The sequence below is a fragment of the Physeter macrocephalus genome, chromosome 11, assembly GCF_002837175.3.
Source record: "Physeter macrocephalus isolate SW-GA chromosome 11, ASM283717v5, whole genome shotgun sequence".
Taxonomy (NCBI): domain Eukaryota; kingdom Metazoa; phylum Chordata; class Mammalia; order Artiodactyla; family Physeteridae; genus Physeter; species Physeter macrocephalus.
The window spans coordinates 133,940,608-133,965,065 of NC_041224.1; the positions used below are offsets into that span (position 1 = coordinate 133,940,608).

Here is a 24,458-nt window from a genome sequence, read left to right on the forward strand (position 1 = left end):
TCATTTGTCCTTTTTTCTTTTCCATTTAAGTAACCATAATGTGACCGTGACATTTTATTAAATATTCTTCTGGAAACTCCAATGAGTGATATTTATTGCAGTACATGTAGCATGATGATTAGGACTGCAAGCTCCAGGGTCAAACTGACTGGGTTTGCACCCCAGCCCTGGCAGTCAGCGTTGGCTCTTACTGTACATGAACGTTTGTGGGGCACAGCGAAGGATCAGCTTCCACATCTACCAGATGGGAAGAGCATTTGTGTGCCTGCCGTGATGCTTTGCGGCGATGACCTGATGAATTCTATGTCAAATTTCGGTGGAGCCTCAGAAGACGTCAGTACAAGGATCGTCATCTTCAGGAGGCTCTCAGACCTGACCCTTCCAAGTAAAATGTTGTTGAGCCAGGCTCTGTTCTTTCTTCCTGGTACTTTTGCCTCCAGCAAAAGTGATATCTTATTCTAACAAGGCTGGCCTTTGTGGTTTCAGCCGCAAAAGTAGATTAGTACTGTAATGCCTCGTTTCATTAAGTAACCATTAAGGATCTTCCATTCATGTAATTATTGGAACCATTTTTTAACCTACTTATATTTTCAGCTGGAACCACCTCTTGGGATAATGAGTTCTAAAAGTCTGCTACCTGCTGTGTGGAGCATTTGTCAGAGTGTGACCTCTTGCAGTGTTTGGGAGGCCACTTCTTTATCCTGGGGCTGTCTCCGAACATTTGCTATACCAAGAGCACTTCATGTTATTTTTCTACCCAAGAATTCTGGCTTTTGAAAAAATAGTTTTTTAAACTGTGTTTCTTGAGTAATAATTGGTTTGTTTTCCCATTTCTTATTAAAAGAATAACAGACCTCAGCATGAGAGTGTTGCCATGATGAATTGCCATATCCTCATGGAAAAACTGAGAAACAGTATCTTTACCTCTGCAACCTGATTTTAAGATAACTGCTTGGTTTCTGAGATGCTAGAGACAGTTGGATTCACATTACACTGACTTCTCTGTGCCTTGGATTATTCATCTGTAGAGGGGGGAGAATAATAGCACCTGGTTCACAGACTGATGGGAAGATTAAATGAATTCTAGGGTCTAGCACATAATAAGGGCTCAGTAAATGCTAGCTGCTATTATTGATGGTGGTGGTAGTGACGTTTTGCCCCACAGGACCTCAGGGCCCGCAAACCACAGATTGGAAACCACTTCCTAACATATAAGGATTCCTTAACCTTTTATGATTTTGCAGCTTCTCTCTGTACAAGGCAAATAGTGCTAAACTTTCGCTTTCGTCTATGCTCTTAAAGTAGTTTCAACCTTCTCTTGTCTTGTAGACTATATGTCGAAAACCAAAGACCTCCACCGATCGACATAGCTTGAGCCTTGATGACATCAGACTGTATCAGAAAGACTTTTTGCGCATTGCGGGGCTGTGTCAGGACACTGCTCAGAGTTATACCTTTGGGTGCGGCCATGAACTGGATGAGGAAGGCCTCTATTGCAGCAGCTGCTTGGCTCAGCAGTGTGTCAACATCCAAGATGCTTTTCCAGTCAAAAGAACCAGCAAATACTTTTCTCTGGATCTCACCCACGATGAAGTTCCAGAGTTTGTTGTATAAAGGACGTCTATGTGCAGCTGTACAGACAGCCTGCTGTTCGCTAGAGGCTGTGAAAGCCATAGGTTCTTTCTTTACCTATTACTTGTGCCATATTTTCTTCACCCCAAACATAGCTCTTTCTTTGTAATATTTACGACAGAAATAAAAGCTGAGGGACAGTTGCACTTTAAGTATTACACAGAAGTAAAAGGACTACAGAGAATGTACACCAAGACAAGTGCCCAGAAGTTCACTGATCCTTTGGAAGGAAATGTGATTTACTGGTTACAAAGCCTTCAGAATATCCAACTGTGGTGTGTTTGTTCATTGTTTTGTTTCCCAGTTCAGTTATGTGTAACAACACTTTTTTTTTTTATCATGTGAAAGATGTTGTTGGGTTCCTTTGTTTGCTTGTACGTTTTTTTTTTTCCACTCCCTCATGAAATGCCGGTGGTTGGAGGGAAGAGAGAGAGAAGAGGCTCTCATTTTTTAATAGAGAGACCGTCACCTACTCATAGCCATTGCCACCCCACTGGGGCTGTACCAAAGTGAACACAAACGAAGCAGTCAAAATCCAGCACGCCAAAGATGCCTCCACCAGAAGTGCAGCCCAGGGCCAAGAAGATGTGAGTCAAGCAATAACCAAAAGACCGTGCATGCCGTGATGCCTTGTGACTTCTTCACACCTGGTCAGTGCCACGTCATCCTCCTGCTCTTCCAGAAAGCTCTAGGACTCAGCTGAGCCCCTTGTCCAAGTAACGGATAGGTTGTGTTCATGCCATAATGAATTTTGTGGAGTTTCCAAAACCAGTTTCTGTTAAAACTATGGAGATGTCTTAAAATATGTCTGTACTTGGTGGATTTTTTTTTTTAAATCAAGAGCAAAGTATGGTCATGCTGGTTTCTGCTTAACCAAAATACCCTAACTCTACGTACATGTTATACATATGTAAATATACGAGAGTGTGTGTGTTTATATGTATTTAAAGCTTACTAACTTTTCATTTTGGCTCCCATGACTATCTCGTATACATGGTCTTCCTTGTTTGGTACAGAGGATAAGTCATCAAATGAATGATGCCTACAGACAATCAGTTGATAGATGCAGAGTTAAGAACGACTGTTTTCTCGTGTGTCTTTGCCATAGTTCTCAACCCTGGTTGCATCATAGAATTGTCTGGGGAGCTTTAAAAAAATAATCATGTCTGGGTCCCACCTTGGATGAATTAAATCAGTCTCTTGCGGTGAGACCCAGATGGAATTGCCTTTTCTTTTAAAGTTTCCAGATGGAGCTAGGATGTAACAGGATTGAAAACCACCAATCCAGAGGATATCTTTTTCATTAATTTTGAAGTATACAGAAAATGTTAGTGTTTGAGAAAGAACCATTTTTAAGAGAGTTACTGCCACTGCTGTTAGGATATATAATGAAACCAAGTCAGGAGATTGAACTTAGTAACCTTTAGATGTACAGTAACAGTGTTGCTCACACTTTAGGAAAGTACTTTAGCACAATGTCTTTCTATGAGATGTTTTTAATGATTTCATATTTTACAACATTTGTTTACCATATTTTGATATACCATTTTTTCTATCTACCAGGTTTTATTAAAAAAACTATATTATTTTCTAAAGAAACAGTCATATTTTTATACAAAATTAAGTTTTCAGGTAACAGAGAAATAGACTTAGGGTACGGCAGCACCTGCAGTGTTCCCCATGGATGGGAGTCAGTATTATAAACACATGGAGAACGAGAACAAACTCCACCCGTACTGTCCCTCGCATGCCCCTGCCATGGACGTGACAGGGCAGTGTGTACACACAAGCCTGGTCAAATTGGCTTAACTTGACACTTTAAAAGGAAAAAAATTCTATGACATTCTATAGTCATGAAATGATTTTGCTTTTATGAAATGTTTGAAAGAACCAAAGTTTCAGGTATCAGAATGTATAAAAGTATCTCAGTCTTTGTATAAAAGGATGAAAGTATGAAAGGATCATCTAATGACTATTTTACTTATGTCATTAAATAATCCACCATTTCTTACAGATGCTTAAGAGACAAATCCCGATGAAGTTTGACTCTAAAGAGCCCAGCTCATAATGTGGTACATTTCCTTAGCTCCTAGTGTTTCTTGTTTAAACATTAAGAAAAAACATATTTAATTAAGTACATAGTGCTTTATACTTTATTTTCTCTCTGCTTCAAACAGAATCAGGTCTTTAAGGTTTTTCCAGCATCGTTGGTGGTTTTGCACACCCTCTTTCTAATTGCATTTATGAATAGTCTTGTGGGTTTTCAAAAATGAAACATGCTAAGGACATTTTTGCTTTTTGATCCACTGTTTGCAGCAGAATTATATATATGTATGTGAAAATCCATTTTGAATATCTACATTTTTGTATTTGGAAATTGTTTTAAAAATAAAAAAGGAGAAGTATAAAGCTGTTATTTATTCTGCATTTGTTAATATCCATTGCTAGTCAGTATACCAGTTTGGTATATATTGCCTCTATACATCTACATTTGTATTTGCAACAATGAACTTTATATCTACATAAACTGTAAATAATCCTTTCTGTGAAAGGATCATCATATCAAGATGATACCAAAAGTGTGTGAAAAAAAAACTGCATTATTTTGTAATTATTCTTATAGGAATTTCATGGTAAGATTAGCAGTCAATAAAGTTACTTTTTATTTGTCTTTAAAGTGCCTTTTTAAAATTGAGTTCTCAGTTATGCAAGAGTGAATGTTCTCTTTTTGTTCTTCTTTCCTGTAATAGAGCACATTAAAGGACAACCTGGTAGAATTCTAAGCAAAGTGGCCCTTGTGGAGATGATGCTAATAGCTGATGCTGAGCCCTTCCATGTGCCACATCCTGCTCCACGTGTGTTAGAAGCTCATGTGTTAACGCATTGAATCCTTGTGTTCCCGTAAGGCAGGTACTATTATTCTTCTCAAGTTAGGGATGAAGGAACCAAGGTTCCAAGAGGCTCAGTCTGAGAGGGTGTGGCAGTCAGCCACTATTCAGTCCCAAAGTGTGGGGCTGAAAGGACTCTCCTTAAAATATAATAATATTTTTCGTTTTTAAAATTAAAATAGCTACTTTAACTTTTACCCATTCAACTGACATTATTGGAATATTGGTTCTAATTTCAGAAAAATGAGTGATTGCATTTAAAAGCAAGCATTCACAAGACCAAATGTGAGAGCAATATGGCATAAAGTATAGAGCCCTGATCCTAAAGGAGAATCCATTGTCTTATCTTTGCTCCAGCTTTCTCGGCTGTAAAACAGGAATAATTCAAAGGACTGTTGGGGATTAAATAAGGTAGTGGGTATAATATGCCCCTGATGACTAGGGTGGGAGAGAAGAGCGTTCTCAAGTCTTCTAACAAACATTTAACTTTTATAGAATTGAGTCATTTGGTCATTTGGAAGCATAAGATACAAAGCAGAAGCTTTCTAGCAGGGTGTTGCTCATGAATTTTGCAGAGTATCTGGTAAGTTATGTCAGTTGGAGGCAAGGGGAGGAAATATATGGGCACCTACTATGTGTCTGGTACCATACAAGTCAGGGCTAATCCTCACAGCCCTTCAAGGTGTCGTCCCCCTCATTTTGCAGCTGAGGAAGCAGTTCAATTTGCCCAAGATCCTGTCACTAGTAAGTGATAGAGCAGAGTTTTCAACATAAATTCGTCTCCAACAGCTTTGCTTTTTCTACTACATACCCCATGTTACCCAGTGTTCTCAGAGAAAGCTCAGTACCTAGTAGGAAAGACAAACTTACAATTTTGATACTGTGATAAATGGAGTTTATTAGTTCACACACTATTTTTTTTGGAGCACCCACTATCTGCCAGACACAAGGTGTGATCAGATGTTGCTTTGACATAGGCAGTGAAGACCTAGGATCTGGGAGTGGGAGGTGGCAAGATCAGAGAAGGTTTTATTCAGAAGAGCCTTGAATGGGGACTTCTGGCAGGATGGGTGAGGTACAAGCTGTCCAGGCAAGGGCTTAGAAGCTGGGGACAACAGTGCTCATTCAGGACCTGCGAGGGACCCTTTGGTTCAAGTAATGATCCCCCCAGCCTACTCACGAGAGGCTTTGGATGCCCAGGTGAAGACACTGAGTGTCTGGACAGCAGGGAGCCATTGACGAGGGTTATAAGAAGAAAGATGTGTTTGGAGTTTGAGAGAAATAATGGGAACAGTGCAGGTAGGGGTGGGGAGGGGGCAGCAAGACTAGAGAGATGACGATTTGAACCAAGGATGTGGCAGCAGGGAGGAAAAGGAAAAGATGCAAAAGCTATGTAGGAAGCAGAATAGCAGGATTGTCTCACAGACATACACACACACACACCATTGTCACCTCCAAAGCTAAAAACTGGAGAAATAAGCAATTTTGCCATACTTGGCAATAATCTTGAGAGAACTAAAGAGTTCATTACTGCTTTATATTATGAATTAAAATATACTCTGCATGAATACTTTGAAAATTGGCACAATGGCTTCAACTACTGTAGTCTCCAGCAGTGGTTCTCAACCCTGGCTGCACATTAGAATGACCTAGAGAACAATGCCTGGGGCCCAGACCAGAGCTGCTGATCTATTTTGTCTGCGGTGGGCATGGTGCTAGTAAAAGTTCTGCAAGTGATGCTTACATGCATCATGGTTATAACCTAGTGGTCTATAGGTGAGCCCAAGCAATATGGACCAACCAGTTATCTGCTCCTGAACTAGAGTGATCCACACATGGGATGGGTTTGGTCTGCAGAGTGTCCAGGTGCATTGCATTTTGTGAGAGTGGCATTGTTTTCTTTTCGCCAACATAGCCGTCAGAGAGTGAGGCACTGAACTCACTGTTTCAGAAAGTCTGAATGCACCCACATACTAGAGACCTGGGTGTTACATAAATATGACCAAGTCTGGCTAAGTATGAGGGTGGCGCTTATGTGAGTACCAGTAAAATATTTTAAAATCTCCTCCCTGTCGCTGTTTGATTTGCCTCATCAATTCTCTGATGCTTTATACAAGTTGATCCCCACACAGAGGTGTAATGAAAATAGTAAGCTAAATTCCACCCAACCCTTTGATTCTTAAGACATACATTTTGACTTAATGGAGGAGCCTGAGCTCTGAAAAGTCCTGCTTAGATGCTATGAGCCATTGTAGGTGATGGAGTCATATACTCTCAAGAGATTAATCGAAGGTCTATAAACATGGCACTGGTATAATTAACCAACTCATTACTTAGGATGGGTGTTTACCCATCTGGTGTCAACTGTAGTCAGTTAAGGTCTCTTCAATTTATTACTGTCATTATGGCAAGAGGTGGATTTCTCCCAGCTTAGGAAGGAATTGTGTTCCAAGTTTGCTCCTAAATTGGTTGTTTAATATTTAGAATACACATCCCAAACTTCCCTAACTAGCCCACAAATGCCTGTTTATCCCAGAGAGACTATTGGAGATGACTTTTTTTCTGTGCATTAGTAATTATCTATCAAAGAAGAGGCCCAGTGTATAAATAAGGTAGGTGGAGTGACCCCACAAACACATGGAGATGATAGCGCCCCCCAGTAGACCAATAGTTCAGTCTTCAGGTTCTTCTCAAGAGTACATTCATACCCAGCTATACATAAACGTGGAAACAAAGCTTCAGGAAAACCATGCCAAAATGAAGCAGCTCTAAGCCAGTTTCTATCTTGGGGTTCCACGAAGGGTGCTTCTAGTGTTTTCTCATGCACACCCCAGGCCCTAGTTCAGAGCTGCTCAACCCTGCTCTGCCATCATGAAAGAGTCAGCTGGAATGAAGCCAACACCTAAGATCAAGTCAGAGGCCCTCTCCTTCTGATCTACAGGGATGGGAGGAAGTGGATCGGTGTAAGAGCTTCCCGGCAAAGCAGAAGCCCCAGGGTATTAGATTCTATGCCTGATTTGCTACAGGGTATAAAAAAGTTGCTATAAGAGAGAATATAAGGAGCCTATACTGGGGCTTTTAAATGCAACATCAATATAAATGTGGAAGACCATAAAATCCACTGGAGAAATTAAAAGAAGGCCTAAATAAATATACCATGTTCCTAAAAGGAAAGGCTCAATAATGTGTCAATTTTTCACATCAGTTCCAATCAAAATCCCAAATGAAACATTTTAACCATGAGGGGGTAATCAGAACCAGTTTTACCCTCTCACCTTAAACAGCTAAAACCCCAAAAATATGCATGAAAATGTTTTTTATACATTCAACAACAGGTAATGCAGTAGTGTAAGCCCCAAAAGGAGAGAAATAGATGAGCCTTATCACTGCCCCAGCTTACTGCCTGGAGAGCGTTTCCAAGCCAAAAGGAGGGAGGAGTGGTCTCCCTGAGAAGGCAGAGTGGAGAATTTGGGGATGCCAAGGTAACTAGAGTTCAAGGGACAGAGTACCAGAGAAGAGAGAGCTGCACAGAGCAGGGGGCAGGGAGAAGGAGAGAGCATTCTCTGGAGATCTGCAGAAGGTTCCCCTCAAGTTTTCAGCTGAGCACTTAATCAGCATGTACATCTGAGGAAAGCACCTGGGGTTGGGAAGAGAACCACGAGAAAGGGGTAAAACCATCCCCGGAGCTTACATAGGGCCATAAATAGCTTGTGTTCCCACCAGTGAGAGTGAAAAAACCTTGTGATACATGGGGCATCTCGTAAAGTACTCAAAAGGGTATTTTCCAAGACTAAAGGTTGTTCTGGTCCTGCCTAACACAGTGTAAAAAGTAAACCTTTTTCAATTTTGAAAGAAAAGTATCGTCAAGTTAGAATTCTGTACCCAGCAAAAGTCTCTTTCAAAAACAAAGTTGAAATTAAAATTTTTTCAGGCTTACAGAAGCTGAAAGAATTCAACACCAGCAGATCTGCACAAGAAATGTTAACAGAAGTCTTTCAGGTGCTGAAGAGCCCCAGAAATGGTAAATATATGGGTAAATATAAAACACAATTTTTTTTCATATTTTAGATCTAAAATGATAATTGAAAATAATTGCTAATTGAAAATTTTAAAAAAATAATTGGCCATTTAAGGCAAAACTAAAAACAATGTGTTATGGGGTTTATAACATATGTAAAAGGTAAATTGTATGACCATAATAGCAAAAAGACCAGGAAAGAAGAATGAAAGTATACTGTTGTAAGTTTCTTATACTATATTTGAAATGGTATAATATTATTTAAAGATGGATTATGATAGCCTAAAGGCATATCCTATAAACTCTAAAGCAACCACTAAAATAAAAGCATGAGAGATAAAATAGAATAATAAAAATTACTAAACCCAAAAGAAGGCAGACAAATAGGAAAAAAGGGACAAAGAAGTACTAGGACAAGTAAAAAACAAATAGAAAGCTGGTACATTTAAACCCAACCATATCAACAATCAATTAAATGTAAAATTCACCCAAAGACATTTACAAGGAATAGTGAAGAGTTTTTTGAAATATAGACCCAGCAAGAACATATTTACTTTTCCAGCTGCAAAACACACTATAGAAGTCCTGTTATTGATAATGCTGATGCAAGGGTTGGCAACTTTTTTCTGTAAAGAGCCAAATAAATACTTTAGGCTTTGTGGGCCATATGGTCTGTGTTGCAACTTCTCAACTCTGCCATTGTAGTGTGAAAGCAGCCACGGACAATATGTAAACAAATGACCGTGGCTGTGTTCCAGTAAAACTTTATTTACAAAACAGGCCAGGCTGGATTTAGCCCACAGGCTGTGGTTTGCCAGTCCTGATCTAGAACAGTATAATAGACAAAGAGGCCAGAAGTGGACCAACATATAAAAAGGAACATAGTATATGAAATAGGTGGCATTTCAAATCATAGGGGGAAGAGTGGATTATTCAGCAGTTAGTGCAAGAAAAATTAGCTTGTTTCTTTTGAAAAATAAAATTAGAATCAACTTTGTATCATTCACAAAAATAAGTTAATTAAAGAGCTAAACATTAAAAAAATTTAACTATAAAAGTAGAGGGCAGTGGAGAAAAATGTATTTATAAACTTGGGGTCGGGGGAAGCATTTCCTAAAGTAAACACTATAGTCACAAGGCACAAAAAAAATGTTGATAAATTTGAGTACAAAAAAATTTTTTAAACTTTCCTGTATACTGTCTAAAAGTAGATGTCACCTAAAGGTAGGAGACACACAGGGAGAAAATATCTGCAACTTTTAAAACAAACAAATAATTGGTATCTATAGTGTATAAGAGCTTTATAAATCAATAAGAAAAATACAAACAACACAGTAGAAATATGGGGGAAAAATCTTATTGGGCAATTCACAGAAGGAGAAATTTTAAAAAACAGATAATAAGTACATGAAAAGCTGTTCAACTCCACCAGTAACAAAGTAAACCAACATTAATATACCATTAAGATTTTTTTTTTGCCTTTTGGCAAATTGGCCAACCAAATCGGCAAAAAATAAAACGATAATATCCAGTGTTTGTACAACTGTGAAGAGATAGATTCTTTCATAATTTTTTACAGGAGTATAAACTAGCATTAGAGGACAATTTTGAAAAAAGCTGACTTACAACCCAGCCCTTTATTTCTAGATGCTTATCCTACAGAAATAAAAACATATTTTAAAATAAGACTTGGGCTTCCCTGGTGGCGCAGTGGTTGAGAGCCCACCTGCCGATGCAGGGGACATGGGCTCGTGCCCCAGTCCGGGAAGATCCCACATGCCGCGGAGCGGCTGGGCCTGTGAGCCATGGCCACTGGGCCTGCACGTCCAGAGCCTGTGCTCCACAACGGGAGAGACCACAACAGTGAGAGGCCTGCGTACCGCAAAAAAAAACAAAAAACAAAAAAACAAAATAAGACTTGAGTATTGATTTGAAAAGAGAAACATGTAATATGATCTAAATGTCAAGTAAATACTGGCACAGTCTTATTTTGGCATAGTATGCAGCAGGTTAAAATAATAAGTAGTTTAGATGTACAGACATTAAAAGATCTTCAGCATATGCTGTTAAGTACGAAAACAAAGGCACAATGCAGCACATTAGTGTAGCACAGTAAAGCAAGGTATGTAATTATATGTGTATGTTTAAATCTAAGTAAGTGCATGAAAAATGACCTTGAAGGACATCTAACGAACTAAACTATGGGTAACTCTGAAGAGGAGAGTGATTAAAGGCAAGGTAGGAAAGGGGACTTACCTTCTTTTGTTTGTTTTAAGTCCATATTCTTCTTAGAAAAAACAAACAGAGATATCACAGGGAGTAAAAAAAAAACTTTAGAAAAAACAACCTATTGTTAATATTCTCAGAGAGATAGAAAATAGTGCACTCAGACAATTGGAGAAGACTGCTATATGGATAGAGATGTAGAGGATTACAAGAGCTCTTCAAAATATGGTAGCCAAAATAAATGTTCCAGTGGGGAAGTTGGAAGATAAAGTAAATTTCTCAGAATGCAGAACAAAAACAGCAATGGTAGATGTTAACATACATGCATACATACCAATAGATAGCTTATGTACATACATGAAATGAAGGGAAAATCTTACAAGAAAAATTTTCAGAACTGAAAGATACGCATTTCCAAACTGGAAAAAATGGAAAGAATGCCCATAAAATAAGTAATAAAGACCAATCCAGGAACATATCATCATAACATTTTAAAAACTAGGGATAAAGAAAAGATCCTAAAAGCGTCCATATATTCCCTCCCTAACCCCTGGTTGAGTTTTTTTAAGACTTTATTTGGGGAGTGGGGAGGGGCAGTTTTAGGTTAACAGAAAAATTACGGGGAAGGTACAGAGATTTCCCATGTACCCTCTGCCCCCACACATTATAGATTTTTTTAGAAAAAGGATGGAAAGAAAGATGGATGGAAGGAAGGAAGGGAGGGAGGGAGAAAGGGGGAAGGAGAGAACAAGAGAGGGAAAAAGAAAATAGTCATATATAAGAATCAGGGCACAGAATGGAATTAGTGTTTTCAACAGTAACACAGGAAACTGGAAGACAATGAACAATACTTTAAAAATTGAGGGAAATGTTATTCAACCTAGAATTGTAGAATAAATTAATCAAGTATGAAAGTACAATAAAGACATTAAAGTATTTTAAAGATTATCTCCCATATCTTCATACTCGGAAAGCTACTGAAGGATGTGCTCTCACAGGATGGGGGAGTGAGTCAATTAAGAGGAAGATAGATGTGAGATCCAGGAAACATGGGACCCAGCACAGGAGAGAAGCAAAGGGAAGGCATAGGTTGTCAGCCATACAGCAGACTCAGGGAGCAGCCAGTCCATGTAGAAACAGGAAAATGGAGGGTTCTAGGAGAGGCGTCTCCAGAGGGAAAATAAAACTGATGGCTCGCTCAATGTATTTGACCAAGTAGAACAAGATACTGAGAGGGGCTTCAAAGTTCTGTGACGAATGTGGGAAAATTTGATACACATATAGAATAACTGAGCAAACAAAAAGAGGAAATTAACTCTGAGAAAAAAATATTGAAGAAAAATATATCATCATAATATTCTACAACTGGCTTAACAATTAACACTTGCATAAGCATAAAGTAAACATTGTATAATATTGATTTAACCAAAAATGTGACATAACTATTGGGAGGAGAGGGAGATTCTAGGTGGGGTGGTGGGACAGAGTGAATGTGTGTAAAAGTGCTTTCTCCTATCTTCCATGATAGGAAGTTGACAGATAATATTCCAAATTGGAAAAGCAGCATACATGTATTATAAGAATGTTACTTAGAAATATGAAGGTAAATATTTTTCTTCTAAAACCACCTCAAGAGTTGAAAGTATTAGCATTTAGGGAGCGAAGGAGGGGCTATTTTTTGTTAGAGGCTTTATAGTACATTGGACTGTCAAATTATGTAAATGTATTACTTTAAAATTCCTTTTTAATTCTTTTTAAGGAGATAAAACTAATTTCAGTCACTAGCATAGAACCCTGGGTTCCCAGAGACCCTAAAGAGTACAGGACTGGCAAATGGACACCAGTGGGGTGGAGGTCAATCTTTGTTTTGAGAACTGGGCTATAAGTTTGTCTCGAATGAACAGAGACCTGGGTGCCAAGCCCAGGAGGCGGAATGGGAGAGGGGACCGTTGTTCTCAGACATGAGCTCTTCCTGACAACGCATGCAGGCTATTCCTGGAGGTGTTGAGATGTAAATGAAAATGGCCTGGGGGAGTCACATGGGAGCTGTTTGTAGTGAAGGCACCAGAAGGTGGGTGGGTCTCCCTTCCTCCTTGCAGACTGGGAGGCGTGGGGTTGATGCCCAGTGAAAGTGATCTGGCTCCCATTTCCTTAGTGAGAACAGCCAGCAGATGGGTGTCTGGTAACCCAAAGCCTCTACTGAACAGGCCCAAGTCAATTGCTCCCCCTGGCCCGGGGCTGGGGCTGACTCAGGTTTCAGCCACAGGCCCCTGGGGGCTAATGTCCGAAATCGAGGCAGAAGATTGAACCTGAGGCCTGGTTTTGAGGGAGGCGGGGAGACACAGAGGATAATCAGGATGAGAGGAGAGCTAACGAGGAGACTGTTGATCTGTCTGTTCCCTAGTTCAAGGGTTCACGAACCTCAGTGATACTCAGAAAGACTCAAAGAGGCATTTTTGAAAGATATATTTCCAGGCCTCACATCACACCTGCTGAACAGAACCTCCGGGGGTAAGGCCCAGGATTTTGATGCACACATGCATTCTTCTCACCACCCCTGGGAGCCCACGTGCAAGCTGGTTCCAGACCACTCCTGCCCATGACTCCAAGGCAGTCCTCGCTCTATTTGAGCTGTTTCTCTTCTTCTTTACTAGCTGTTCAGATGCAAAAGAAACTCTCCAAAACCCAGGGGGGTGGGGGGAAATCTGCTTTTTGCAGGGGTTTGACAGCATCTGTCAGTTATGAATTTGTGCTGTAGGAGAAGCAGGTGCTTCCTGGGAGGCGCAGGAGCAAAGCTCTCCTTTAGACTGTTGCCATTTTTATTCCAATCATTCATCTTCAGTGAGAACCTCTGAAAGGCAACTGAGAGGTTCCAAGACAAATATTTCTTTCCCCTTTGACAGCCTCCAAGGTCTGATTAGCGCTTGGCACCAAGAGGGGGAAACAAAGATGGTACCTGAATGGGCTAAATTCAGTTCTGGAAGATGTGAGCTCTGCTTTTGGAACCCGTGTCTTCTCCTCACCCAGATCACACAGTCCTGGGGTAATATGAGGAGAACACTGAGAGCAAAGAGCCAAAAATGGGAATGGTGGCTGGATTTATTTTTTTATCTGAGCCACCAGATGCTGTGTTCAGGCTCTTGAATCCCCATTGGATTCTAGTGTTTGTGGTCACAAAGCCCTCCCCATCAAGGCCATCCTAATCCAAAATCTAAAACAGATTTTCTATGGTGAAGAAGATAAATGGTAAATGTAGAAATTCAGGGTCAGCTGAACCTTATCTTTATAAACTGCACCAAGTTATAAACTTCTTGAGGGTGGAAACCATGTCTTTCTTGCTCACAACTGCAGCCTGAGGGACCAGCATCACCTGGCATAGAAAAGGTGCTTGAGAAATGCCAAGTTCAGCAATGAGTGGAAGGTCTGCAGCCACAGGCCAGGGTGCCAGGTGGGCTTGGTAGAACCACATGAAAGTCCTCTCCACCTGGAAAGGTCTTCCTCTGGTCTTTCTCTTCATTCCAACCTCAGCTCCATGACCCCTCCTCAGAAATGGTCCCTGAACACCCTATCTGAAGTTGGCCTTTCCATTACATCTCTACCCCATGACCCTATTTAGTTCTCTAATAACAAACGTCACGATCTCCAACTCTCTGATTCCCTAACTCGTTTATTATTCTTATTTGATTACCTGCTTCCTACACCATAATATCAGCACGGCTGAACTCTCCACCCACAGCACCTGGAACAGGTTCTTGGCCCAGTAGGCAGGCACTCCATGAAGTCGTGTCAAATGAACAAAGCAGCATTAGATTATGAGAACAAGAGAGACACTTTTCTCCGTTCTACGACACACGTTTTATTGATTCTGGACCTGCGCTGCATCTTACAACCGATGTACGTATGTGATGTTGCCGTTTTCTCCCATTCTCCCTGAAAAGCTGTTAGCACATCAGGGTGCTCATGTTATAAACCGTGTCTTAGCATCAGTGAAGGACACCAAGCATTATCCTGAGCTCTCTAGCTTAGCTGCCTCTAAATCCAGGATGCTTTTGCGGAGCCATGAGGAAGGAGGCACATCACGGGGCATAAAATAAGGAAACCAGTGCAGAGAAATAGTTGGAAGGAATGAGGGCATCAGGAGAGGGCAGGGTGGGCTGGCAGTGGTCTTCCTCGGGCACTGGGCAGTATGAGCTGTCCTTTCTCTCCTGCCGCCTTCATCCCACCTTGGGTGTTTATTAATGTGCCAGGAGTAGCTGTGTCGCCTCAGGTGGGCCAGAGACCATACATGTGAGGGCCTACAGCACTGGGGTGGCAATGCACGTGGGCAGTCCTCTGCCTGCTGGAGTCCTGGGCATGGCACAAAGGTTAAGGCTCCTCTTAGGGACTTCTTGGGTTGGAACACCGGCTTCAAGCATCCTGCCAAAGTGTGGCTCGGCAGCGTCTGTGTCAGAACCAATCAAAGAGTTTGCATTATAATAGGCAGACGCTCGGGAGGCAACCCCTCCACCCCAGAATGGGTCTCCAGAGGCATCCCCCAGAATCTGCTTTTTCATAAGCTCCACCCAACATGATTCTTTAGGTGAGTGGTTCTCAAACTTAACAGATGCAAATGAGGGAATGATCTGATTCACTTGGGGACCTATCCCAGGTCCAGGCAGCTTCTATTACAAATGGGAACGGAATCCCACAGGCCACTGCTGGATGCGCTCTGGTGAGCTCCTGGGCGGGCAGGCAGGGCAGGGCCTGAGGGGAACTGAACGGAGCTCGGCTCTGGGGTGTTTGCTGCCTGTTCCTGGCTGCAGCCTGACCCCTGGTGGTCAGAGCGAGGGGTTTGGTAGGAGGGACCCGGAGCATTTGGCTATTTGCAATGCCAGGAAAAGTTATAACAAACTCCACCTCTGCTTGCAAGAGGTGAGATTGCCAAGACTGGAATGATTTGAGGAGGGGTGATGCGCAGGTTATGGATTTTCTAAATTCCTTGTTTTGCCTCCATCCTTGACTCGTCTTGTCAGTTTCCCTCCCCAGACATCTCTAGGTGGCATTTTAGCTGCATTTCTGCATCTCCTTGGAGGGAGGAGAGGGGGAGAGAGAAGGACAAGAAGTTGGGTGTTTTCACAATACATTCTTCTTTTTAAGGTTGGGGGGCGCGGCCAAGGTTAGCAAACTGACAACCAGACACAGGTGTGGCTGTGGCTGCTGTTATGCGTGCCGCTGCCTTTTCCTCATTAGCGCAGGCCCCACTCTGCCTCTCACCTGGCCGGCGCACCTGAACCCACTGAGGATGGAGCGAGATGGCAAAATGGCTGCACCGTTGCGGCATCCCTTCCTCTGTCCCTCGGGGTCTAGGAGTGGCTCACTCAGCATCCGGACACTGATCCCGTCAACTTGCTGAAGCTCAGGCCCTCCCAGGATGCAAGTGGTCATAAAAAGAGGTAATTTAAAGAAGTCTCTCCAGTGATATATTGCCCTCTCCTTTTCCTTTTTTATTCTTGGGCGTTTATAACCAACAGAAAGAGATCACCTGACTTTAGTGATGAATAATAATGTGCTTTGCGTTTCCAGAACAGAAATATAGAGCCCAGATCAGGAAGCTATGATTCTTTCGGCCAGTGACCGCAAAGCAAGATGAGTTAGTGTAACAAGGGGAGCAAACGCAGAGAGGAGAAATTTCGGCCAAGAGAGTCAGTGGAAGGGAAGTGGCCTGAGAGGCAGCACCCTGAGCTGCTGCGGGGTTGACCACGTGCAGTCCAGTTATCCAGGTGTTTAATACACATGACTGAGAGCCCTCTATGAGGAAAGCACTGAGCTGGATGCTAGGAAGACAGAAAAAAGTAAGACATCTGGCTCCTACCCTCAAGTTATTTTCAGTCTTGCAGGAGGCAGTGGAAAGACGCATAAGCCAAAACTGATCAAACTATTTGGACTATGAATTTATCTGGCATGTTTAGCTCTTTGATTCGCTACGTGATCATCATGGCTGTCACTCTCATTCACCGAGCGCATAGAATTTTATTTAATTCTCACCATAATCCTACCCGTATTTATGATTATCCCCATTTTATAAATGAGGAAACTGAGTCCTTAGATTAGATAACGTGCCCAAGGTCAAATAGCTGGAAACTGTGGGAGCTGGCATCAGCCTGACTCCAGAACCCGTTGTCACCCAGCAGGTGACAGTGTCCTCCCGGGCCTCCACCTCTAATCGTGTTTCTGCCGCTCTCTTGCTAGAGTCCACTTCTCACATCTCACACTTATCTCTCCGCACTCACCCACCCTAACATCCTTTCCTCCCATCTCCAAAGATAAGGCATGCAGCCATCGAAGCTCATTCATCATTCTACCCCTTCTCCTCCAGCCCTGAGGACTCTGTCCACTCACCTCCTTTCTCCTGCACCCTCAATTCATCATCTCTGCTCGTTCCTTCCCCTCAGCCCATGAACGTGTCAAAGGCTCTCCTTCACTAAACAAACCCACAAACAAATAAAACACACCACAGCAAAAGCTTCCTATATCATACACCTATTAGAACAGCTCAAATAAAACATAGTGACAATACCAAATGCTGGTGAGAATATGGAAAAACTGGATCTCTTGTAAATTGCTTTTGGAAATGCAAAATGGTATAGCCTTCTGGAAAATAGTTTGGCAGTTTCTTATAAAATGAAACATATGCTTACCAGGTGATATAGCAGTTGCATTCCTAGGCATATATGCCAGACAAATGTGAACTCATGTCACAAAAATGTCTACATGATGTTCATTGAAGCTTTATTTCTAATAGCTCCAAACTGGAAACAACCCTAATGTGTTTCAGGGAGTGAATGGCTAAACTAACTGTGGTATATCCATATGATGGAATATTCCTCAGTAATAAAGAGAAACAAGCTCTTGATACTTCCAGCAATGCTGATGTCGTGGGGAAAAAAATGAATGAAAAAAAGCCAGGCTTAAATATTACACACTATATGGTACCATTTGTATAATGTTTTCAAGATGACAGAATTACAGGGATGGTGAACAGATGCATGTCGCCAAGGGTTGGGGCATGAGGGAGCTCTTTCTGGTGATGGAACAGTTCTGTATTTAACTGTGGTGGTGGTTACACAAATCCATGCAGATGATAAAGTTGTGTAGAACTATTCATACACACACACGTATGAGTGCATGCAAAAACTGTTGAAATTTGAATAAGGTCTGTAGCTTGTAGCAATGTCAATGTCCTGGCTTTGAAAATATATACTACAGAAATGTAAGATGTTACTACTGGGGGAAGCTGGGTGATGGATACATGGGACCTCTCTGTACTGTTTTTGCAACTTTCTTTAAACCTACAAAAACTTTTTTAAAGTACATGTACTTAAAAAACAAACAAACAAAATCTCAAAGCTTCCTTTACCCTATATCCAGTTCAGCCCTGCTGGGTCCCCAGCCCATGGGCCATCACCCCATCTCTCTCCTCCTCTTCTCACCCAGGGCCATCCAGAAGGTAACCTGCCCTCACTGTCTCCACATCCTCACCTTCCATTCACTCTCCAGTCCCCTGCCATGTGACTTCTGCAACCTCCCCATTGCCAGATACTGTGGAGAGTTTGCAGTCTTTATCCTTGGGCCTTTCTGCTGCTTCTGAAACCATTGTATCCTCCCTCCTTGGGGGCGGGGGGTGGTCTCTAATCATTTGGTGTCTATGGCAATGCACTTTCCTGCTCCTCCTTATGCCTCTCTGACCAATATTCCTTCTCTGTCTCCTTTGTGGACTTCTCTTTCCAGTAGCTTGTTTTCTACTCCTTATCCCTTAAATATTGATGTTAAGGGATTGACATTGACCCACTCCTTGACCCGCTGCTTTTCTTCCTCTTCACTCTATTCCAGAACAGTCTCATCCACTCTCTTGGTTTTAACTGCACTTACCTGTTGCTGTCTCCCAAATCAGTATCTCTAGCCTAGGCCCTCCCTCAAGCTTTGGCTACGTCTATCCACCAGCCTGCGGTCATCTCACCCAAATGTCCTCTGAGCACTTCAGGATCAATGTGCACAAAACTTTTATCACCTTCCTTCTAGATCAGCTCTTCCTCCTATAAGCTAGAAACTTAGGAATCACCCTTGATCACACACATTCAGTTGGTTGATGGGGTCCTCCTGAGTGGGCCTAAATGCTCATCTCTGTACCTTTTACCACCGTCCTGGTTCAGGGCACCATAATCTCCTGCCTAAATTACTGCCACAGCATCTGAACTGGTTTCCCTCCACACAGGGAAATCCTTCCTAAATCTGTCCTCCACCTTAAGGGTGGAGCAATCTATTTAAAATATGAACCGCCTTCATCAAACTCTGTAGTGGTTCAGTCCATCCCTTAGAGGCAGAACCCCAGCCTTTTAACATGGCACACAGGCCCCTCTATCTAGCAACTGCCTATTGCAGGGGCTGTTTTTCAATGCATTTCACTCTCCAGCACGCCAGGACCGCCTGTGGGTGTTGCTTGCGCTTTGCTGTTCCTCCCTCCTGCCCGTCAGGCAGTGCCGTCCAAGGAGAGTGTCTTTCCTCATCCAAGCCCCACTCCTCCACCTATCTAGACTTAGCTACTCCTGCTCGGTCTTTGAGAACCATCTCTCACCTACCCTCTCCACCCCTCCTGTTTACATTGCAATTATTTGTCTATGTGCCTATAGCACGTTTCCTCAAAATTTAATAGGAGAGATGATGATACCAGATTTAAGTTCAGGTCTTTGAATTACTTTAAGCAATCAAAATACTCTCTTGCTTGCTAAGTGAGATTTATGAGCTACTGAGGAGGTAGGACAATGCTTTAGGTTCCATACATGCCTTTCACAAGCTGTGAGAGGAGGAAGGACGTGGAAAGAAGATGATCGCCCTACCAGCAGAGGGCGACATAGAGCCGTGGCTTGGAGGATAGGAGGGACCACTGCAGCCCAGGCCAGGTGTATCCAAGGTGAGCTGGAGATTAAAATCGGCTCCCATAACCCTGTATCGGCATAACAACGACGATGCACAATGTCTGAAGTGAAAGGTATGCAGCAGCAGAGAACATGGGGGCAAATGTGAAAAACATGCCCTTGTCATTATGGGAAAAGAAATAAACACATTTGCATCTTCGTATGAGTAGAAGAGGAATCCAGGATTTTTAAAGTCTAGTCAAGGCTCATATAGACCCTCGATCAAGGATGGAGACCCCAAGTATAGCCCATTTTGGAGTTATGAGCTCGACAAGAATATGGACAAAAAGGGAGGTGACAAGACCAAGTACAGACACCAAGAAGGCTAGTCCTTCAGCTTCTAAGCAACCCTCCTGGGTCTCCCACTGCAGTCTCCCCTTCTCCCATCATCTTTCATGCCTTATCAGAACTCCCTTCATGCTCTTTGGTTTGTCCTTACCATTTTAAGAGTGAGGGAGGCAACTTTTTTAAATGAATGCACTTTCATCTGATTTCAAATATGCCTGGTTTCAGACTTCCACTGCTTTGCTAGCCTTTCGCTTCTAAAAGAAGAGAGTTGTGTGCCATCTTGTGGTGGAGGGCTGCCACAGCAACAACAATGCACCCACAGCATCCTGCCCAGTCGGGCACCGGGGTTACCAGATGTACGGCTCTGGAAAGGGTTCTGGGTCAGGGCCCATAACAGTCAGAGAATGTACCCGTGGAGAGACGCTGGGGGCTGAGCTGGTCATGAATAGCATTGGAGTAGGGTCCAAAGAGATTTTTCCTGATCTTCCAACCAATATGATTTTATCTTTTGGTGCCATTTTCCCTCATTGATAAATGAATTCTGATCCGTGATGGTGTTCTTGCACAGTGGCGAGAACACCAGGCTGAGCTAAGCCCCCTGGTGTCTAATCGCCCCCCATCACAGACCAGCCAGGCGAGCTAGCAACAGAGAACAGTGAAAAGGGAATGGAATAAGGGCCAGGAGCTTCCTACTTAAGCGCTACCACAATCCAATGTGTTACCCTGGGGAAACTGTTGTACTGAGCACCTCCCCTGTGTCAAGTGCTGCCAAGGTGCTTTTCCTATTTCTTCCTCATGGTCATCCTATGGGATAGTGGGTCTACACGTGAGGAAAGTGAGGTTCAGCAAGAGGGAGTCACAGACCCAGGGAGTGATGAGTCAGGTGTGACTCCAAAGCATATGGTCTTTACATTTTTTTTTTTTTTTTTTTTTTTTGCGGTACGTGGGCCTCTCACTGTTGTGGCCTCTCCCATTGCGGAGCACAGGCTCCGGACGCGCAGGCTCAGCGGCCATTGCTCACGGGCCCAGCCGCTCCGCAGCATGTGGGATCTTCCCGGACCGGGGCACGAACCCGTGTCCCCTGCATCGGCAGGCGGATTCTCAACCACTGCGCCACCAGGGAAGCCCCTATATATTCCTTTTTTATGTGTATGCTTGATGTTGTCACAGAGGTCCCTTAAACTGTACTCATTTTTTTTTTGCGGTACGCGGGCCTCTCACTGTTGTGGCCTCTCCCATTGCGGAGCACAGGCTCCGGACGCGCAGGCTCAGCGGCCATTGCTCACGGGCCCAGCCGCTCCGCAGCATGTGGGATCTTCCCGGACCGGGGCACGAACCCGTGTCCCCTGCATCGGCAGGCGGATTCTCAACCACTGCGCCACCAGGGAAGCCCCTATATATTCCTTTTTTATGTGTATGCTTGATGTTGTCACAGAGGTCCCTTAAACTGTACTCATTTTTTTTTTGCGGTACGCGGGCCTCTCACTGTTGTGGCCTCTCCCATTGCGGAGCACAGGCTCCGGACACGCAGGCTCAGCGGCCATGGCTCACGGGCCCAGGCGCTCCGCGGCATGTGGGATCCTCCTGGACCGGGGCACGAACCCGTGTCTCCTGCATCGGCAGGCGGGCTCTCAACCACTGCGCCACCAGGGAAGCCCTACATTTTATTTTAAATGTATTTTCTTTTTATAATTTTTGTTATGTGAATGTGAGGTGGGGTTGGAGGGTCACACGTAGGCCCGATAGCTTGAATATATTGTGTCCCTTGATAACAGGGCAAGCCCAGTTTCCACCTGAGTGTTCGACAAAGCTACAGATGCTGGGCTGTTACTTTTTAATCTCCCGTGTATTCTCACTTCTCCCCATCTGACTTTGTTTCTAAAGGCGTTTTAAGAGATTGAGCCATCTTAGCTTCAAAAAGCATATCCTTTGATTACTGAAGATAAAAGATACGACCTCAAGAGAGAACACTGTCTGTGGGATTAATAGGAAAATGAAGTCTTCTACGGAAGGGACAAGATGCTCTCCCTGCCTGATGTACTTACTGCTTCTCTAAGGGCTGTCACTACAGGGTCTCACCTGATACAACTCCCTGTGGTTGCGAGGGGCGTGTTGTCAGAGTCTCCATTTGACCCCTGAGGGAATTTGGGTTCAGAGAGATTAAGAAATGTGTTTGATACTATATATAAAATAGATAAATAACAAGGACCTGCTGTATAGCACAGGGAACTCTAATCAATATCCTATAATCTATAATGGAAAAAAGTCTGGAAGAGAGTGTATATATGTATAACTGAATCACTTTGCTATACGTCTGAAACTAACTAGTTCATTCTTTTTTATTGTTGAAGAATAGTCCCTTATATGGATATACCACAATCTATTCCCTTGGTGATGGAAATTTGGATTATTTCTATTTGGGGGCTATTATGAATACAGGGAACTCTAATCAATATCCTATAATCTATAATGGAAAAAAGTCTGGAAGAGAGTGTATATATGTATAACTGAATCACTTTGCTGTACATCTGAAACTAACTAGTTCATTCTTTTTTATTGCTGAGGAATAGTCCCTTATATGGATATACCACAATCTATTTATTCCCTGGGTGATGGAAATTTGGATTATTTCTATTTGGGGGCTATTATGAATAAAGCCGCTAAGAACATTGACGTGCCAGTCCTTGTAGTGGACATAGGCTTTCATTTCTTTTAGGTAAATACCCAGAAATGGAATATCTGGGTTCTGTGATAGGTGTATGTTTAAGTTTTTAAGAAGCAGGGAAACTGTTTCCCAGAGTGGTTGTACATTTTACAGATCAGCAGCATATGAGAGTTCCAGTTTCTCCACATCCTTGGCAACACTTGGTATGGTCGGTCTCTCCCATTTTATACATTCTGTTAAGTATGTAGTAATATCTCATTGTGGTTTTAACTTGCATTTCCTTGATGACTAATGATGATAAATATCTTTTCATGTGCTTACTAGCCATTCATATATCTTCTTTAGTGAGGTGTCTATTCAAATCTTTTGCCCATTTTAAAAATGGGTTGTTTGTCTCTCAAGTGTCACAGCCCTTTGTTTCCTAATGCTCATATTTTGAAAACGACTGGATTTTTTTCCCCTAGTTTTTTGGTTGCTTTAGGCAGGAACTGTAAATCTAGTCTCTGTTATTTCATCTTGACTGGAAATGGCAGACTAACTAACCAAGGTCTTTGACCCCCAAAGCTGTGCTCTTTGAAGCCTGATGTAAGAGAGAGTGGGTAAAATCTCACCTTTTAAAAAAAGATTTCATGAAAAATTGTTTCAATAAATGCTTAAAACCCCGTCCCTCACTCCCTGTTGAGTGGTTCCTATACATCAAATTTTAAATTCCCAAGTTTTGATTCTCATACATTAAGTGTATTACTTTGGTTCAGTTCTTTATTATGGAAAGTCACAAAAATTAATTTCATGCCAAGTTTACTCATTTGGAGGTGATGGAAAAAGTACTGTTTCCTCTGTAGCTCTGATATTTCATTGATTTCCTAATATAGAGGACATTAGCCATTTAGTGTGAAAAGTACAAATTTTTCTGATAAATCTTATCTTGTCCCCAAACAGAAAGTAGAATCCAGGACTGTGGGATATTGGTGGCTCTAAACAGAAACACTAACAATTTACCATATATACTTAGCTTGACTTCATTAACTTTTTGGAAATGAACGTGTTGGGAAAGCTAATCTAATGTCATCCATTAAATAAGAAAAATGGAAATTAGATCATTAAAGTGAACGTGGTTGGTACCAAGGCAAACACAATGAAAAATGCTTTATTATTCTTCCTTATTTCAAAGCAGCCCTTTAATTAAGATTTCTTCCACCAACAAAACTAATTTCACAAGTTTATACAGCCAGCATATTTCAATTTACACTTCTCGAAAGTGGTCCTTTTGCATTATAGGGATTTTTTTTTTAAATAAATTTATTTATTTGGCTGCATTGGGTCTGTTGCTGCGTGCTGGCAGCAACTCTTCGTTGCAGTGCGTGGGCTTCTCATTGTGGTGGCTTCTCTTGTTGCAGAGCATGGGCTCTAGGAGCACGGGCTTCAGTAGTTGTGGCACGTGGGCTCAGTAGTTGTGGCTCATGGGCTCTAGAGCACAGGCTCTGTAGTTGTGGCGCACGGGTTTAGTTGCTCCGTGGCATGTGGGATCTTCCCGGACCAGGGCTTGAACCTGTGTCCCCTGCATTGGCAGGCAGATTCTTAACCACTGTGCCACCAGGGAATTCCCCATTATAGGGATTTTTTTAAAAAAAAAACCCTTCCCCCTCCCCATGTCCTCAAGTCCATTCTCTATGTCTGTGTCTTTATTCCTGCCCTGCCCTTAGGTTCTTTATAACCTTTTTTTTAGATTCCATATATATATGTTAGCATACGGTATTTGCTTTTCTCTTTCTGACTTACTTCACTCTGTA

At 42.4% G+C, this 24,458-nt stretch overlaps 2 protein-coding genes across 4 annotated transcripts in view; both read left to right on the forward strand.

Moving 5' to 3' along the window:
* FRMD6 (FERM domain containing 6) overlaps positions 1–4,280 on the forward strand; it is an 87,391-nt gene extending 83,111 nt beyond the window's left edge. For all 3 annotated transcript variants that reach the window (XM_024116041.3, XM_024116050.3, XM_024116054.3), the window contains one exon: positions 1,330–4,280. In XM_024116041.3, the coding sequence (XP_023971809.1) occupies positions 1,330–1,614 (285 nt within the window). In that variant the 3' untranslated portion in view covers positions 1,615–4,280. The remainder of the gene's footprint in view (positions 1–1,329) is intronic.
* A 7,916-nt stretch (positions 4,281–12,196) lies between these two features.
* Positions 12,197–24,458, forward strand: part of GNG2 (G protein subunit gamma 2) — a 218,494-nt gene continuing 206,232 nt past the window's right edge. The window contains exons 1-2 of the mRNA XM_028495858.2: positions 12,197–14,658; positions 15,901–16,196. The gene's annotated coding sequence lies outside the window, so the exon portion shown is untranslated. The remainder of the gene's footprint in view (positions 14,659–15,900; positions 16,197–24,458) is intronic.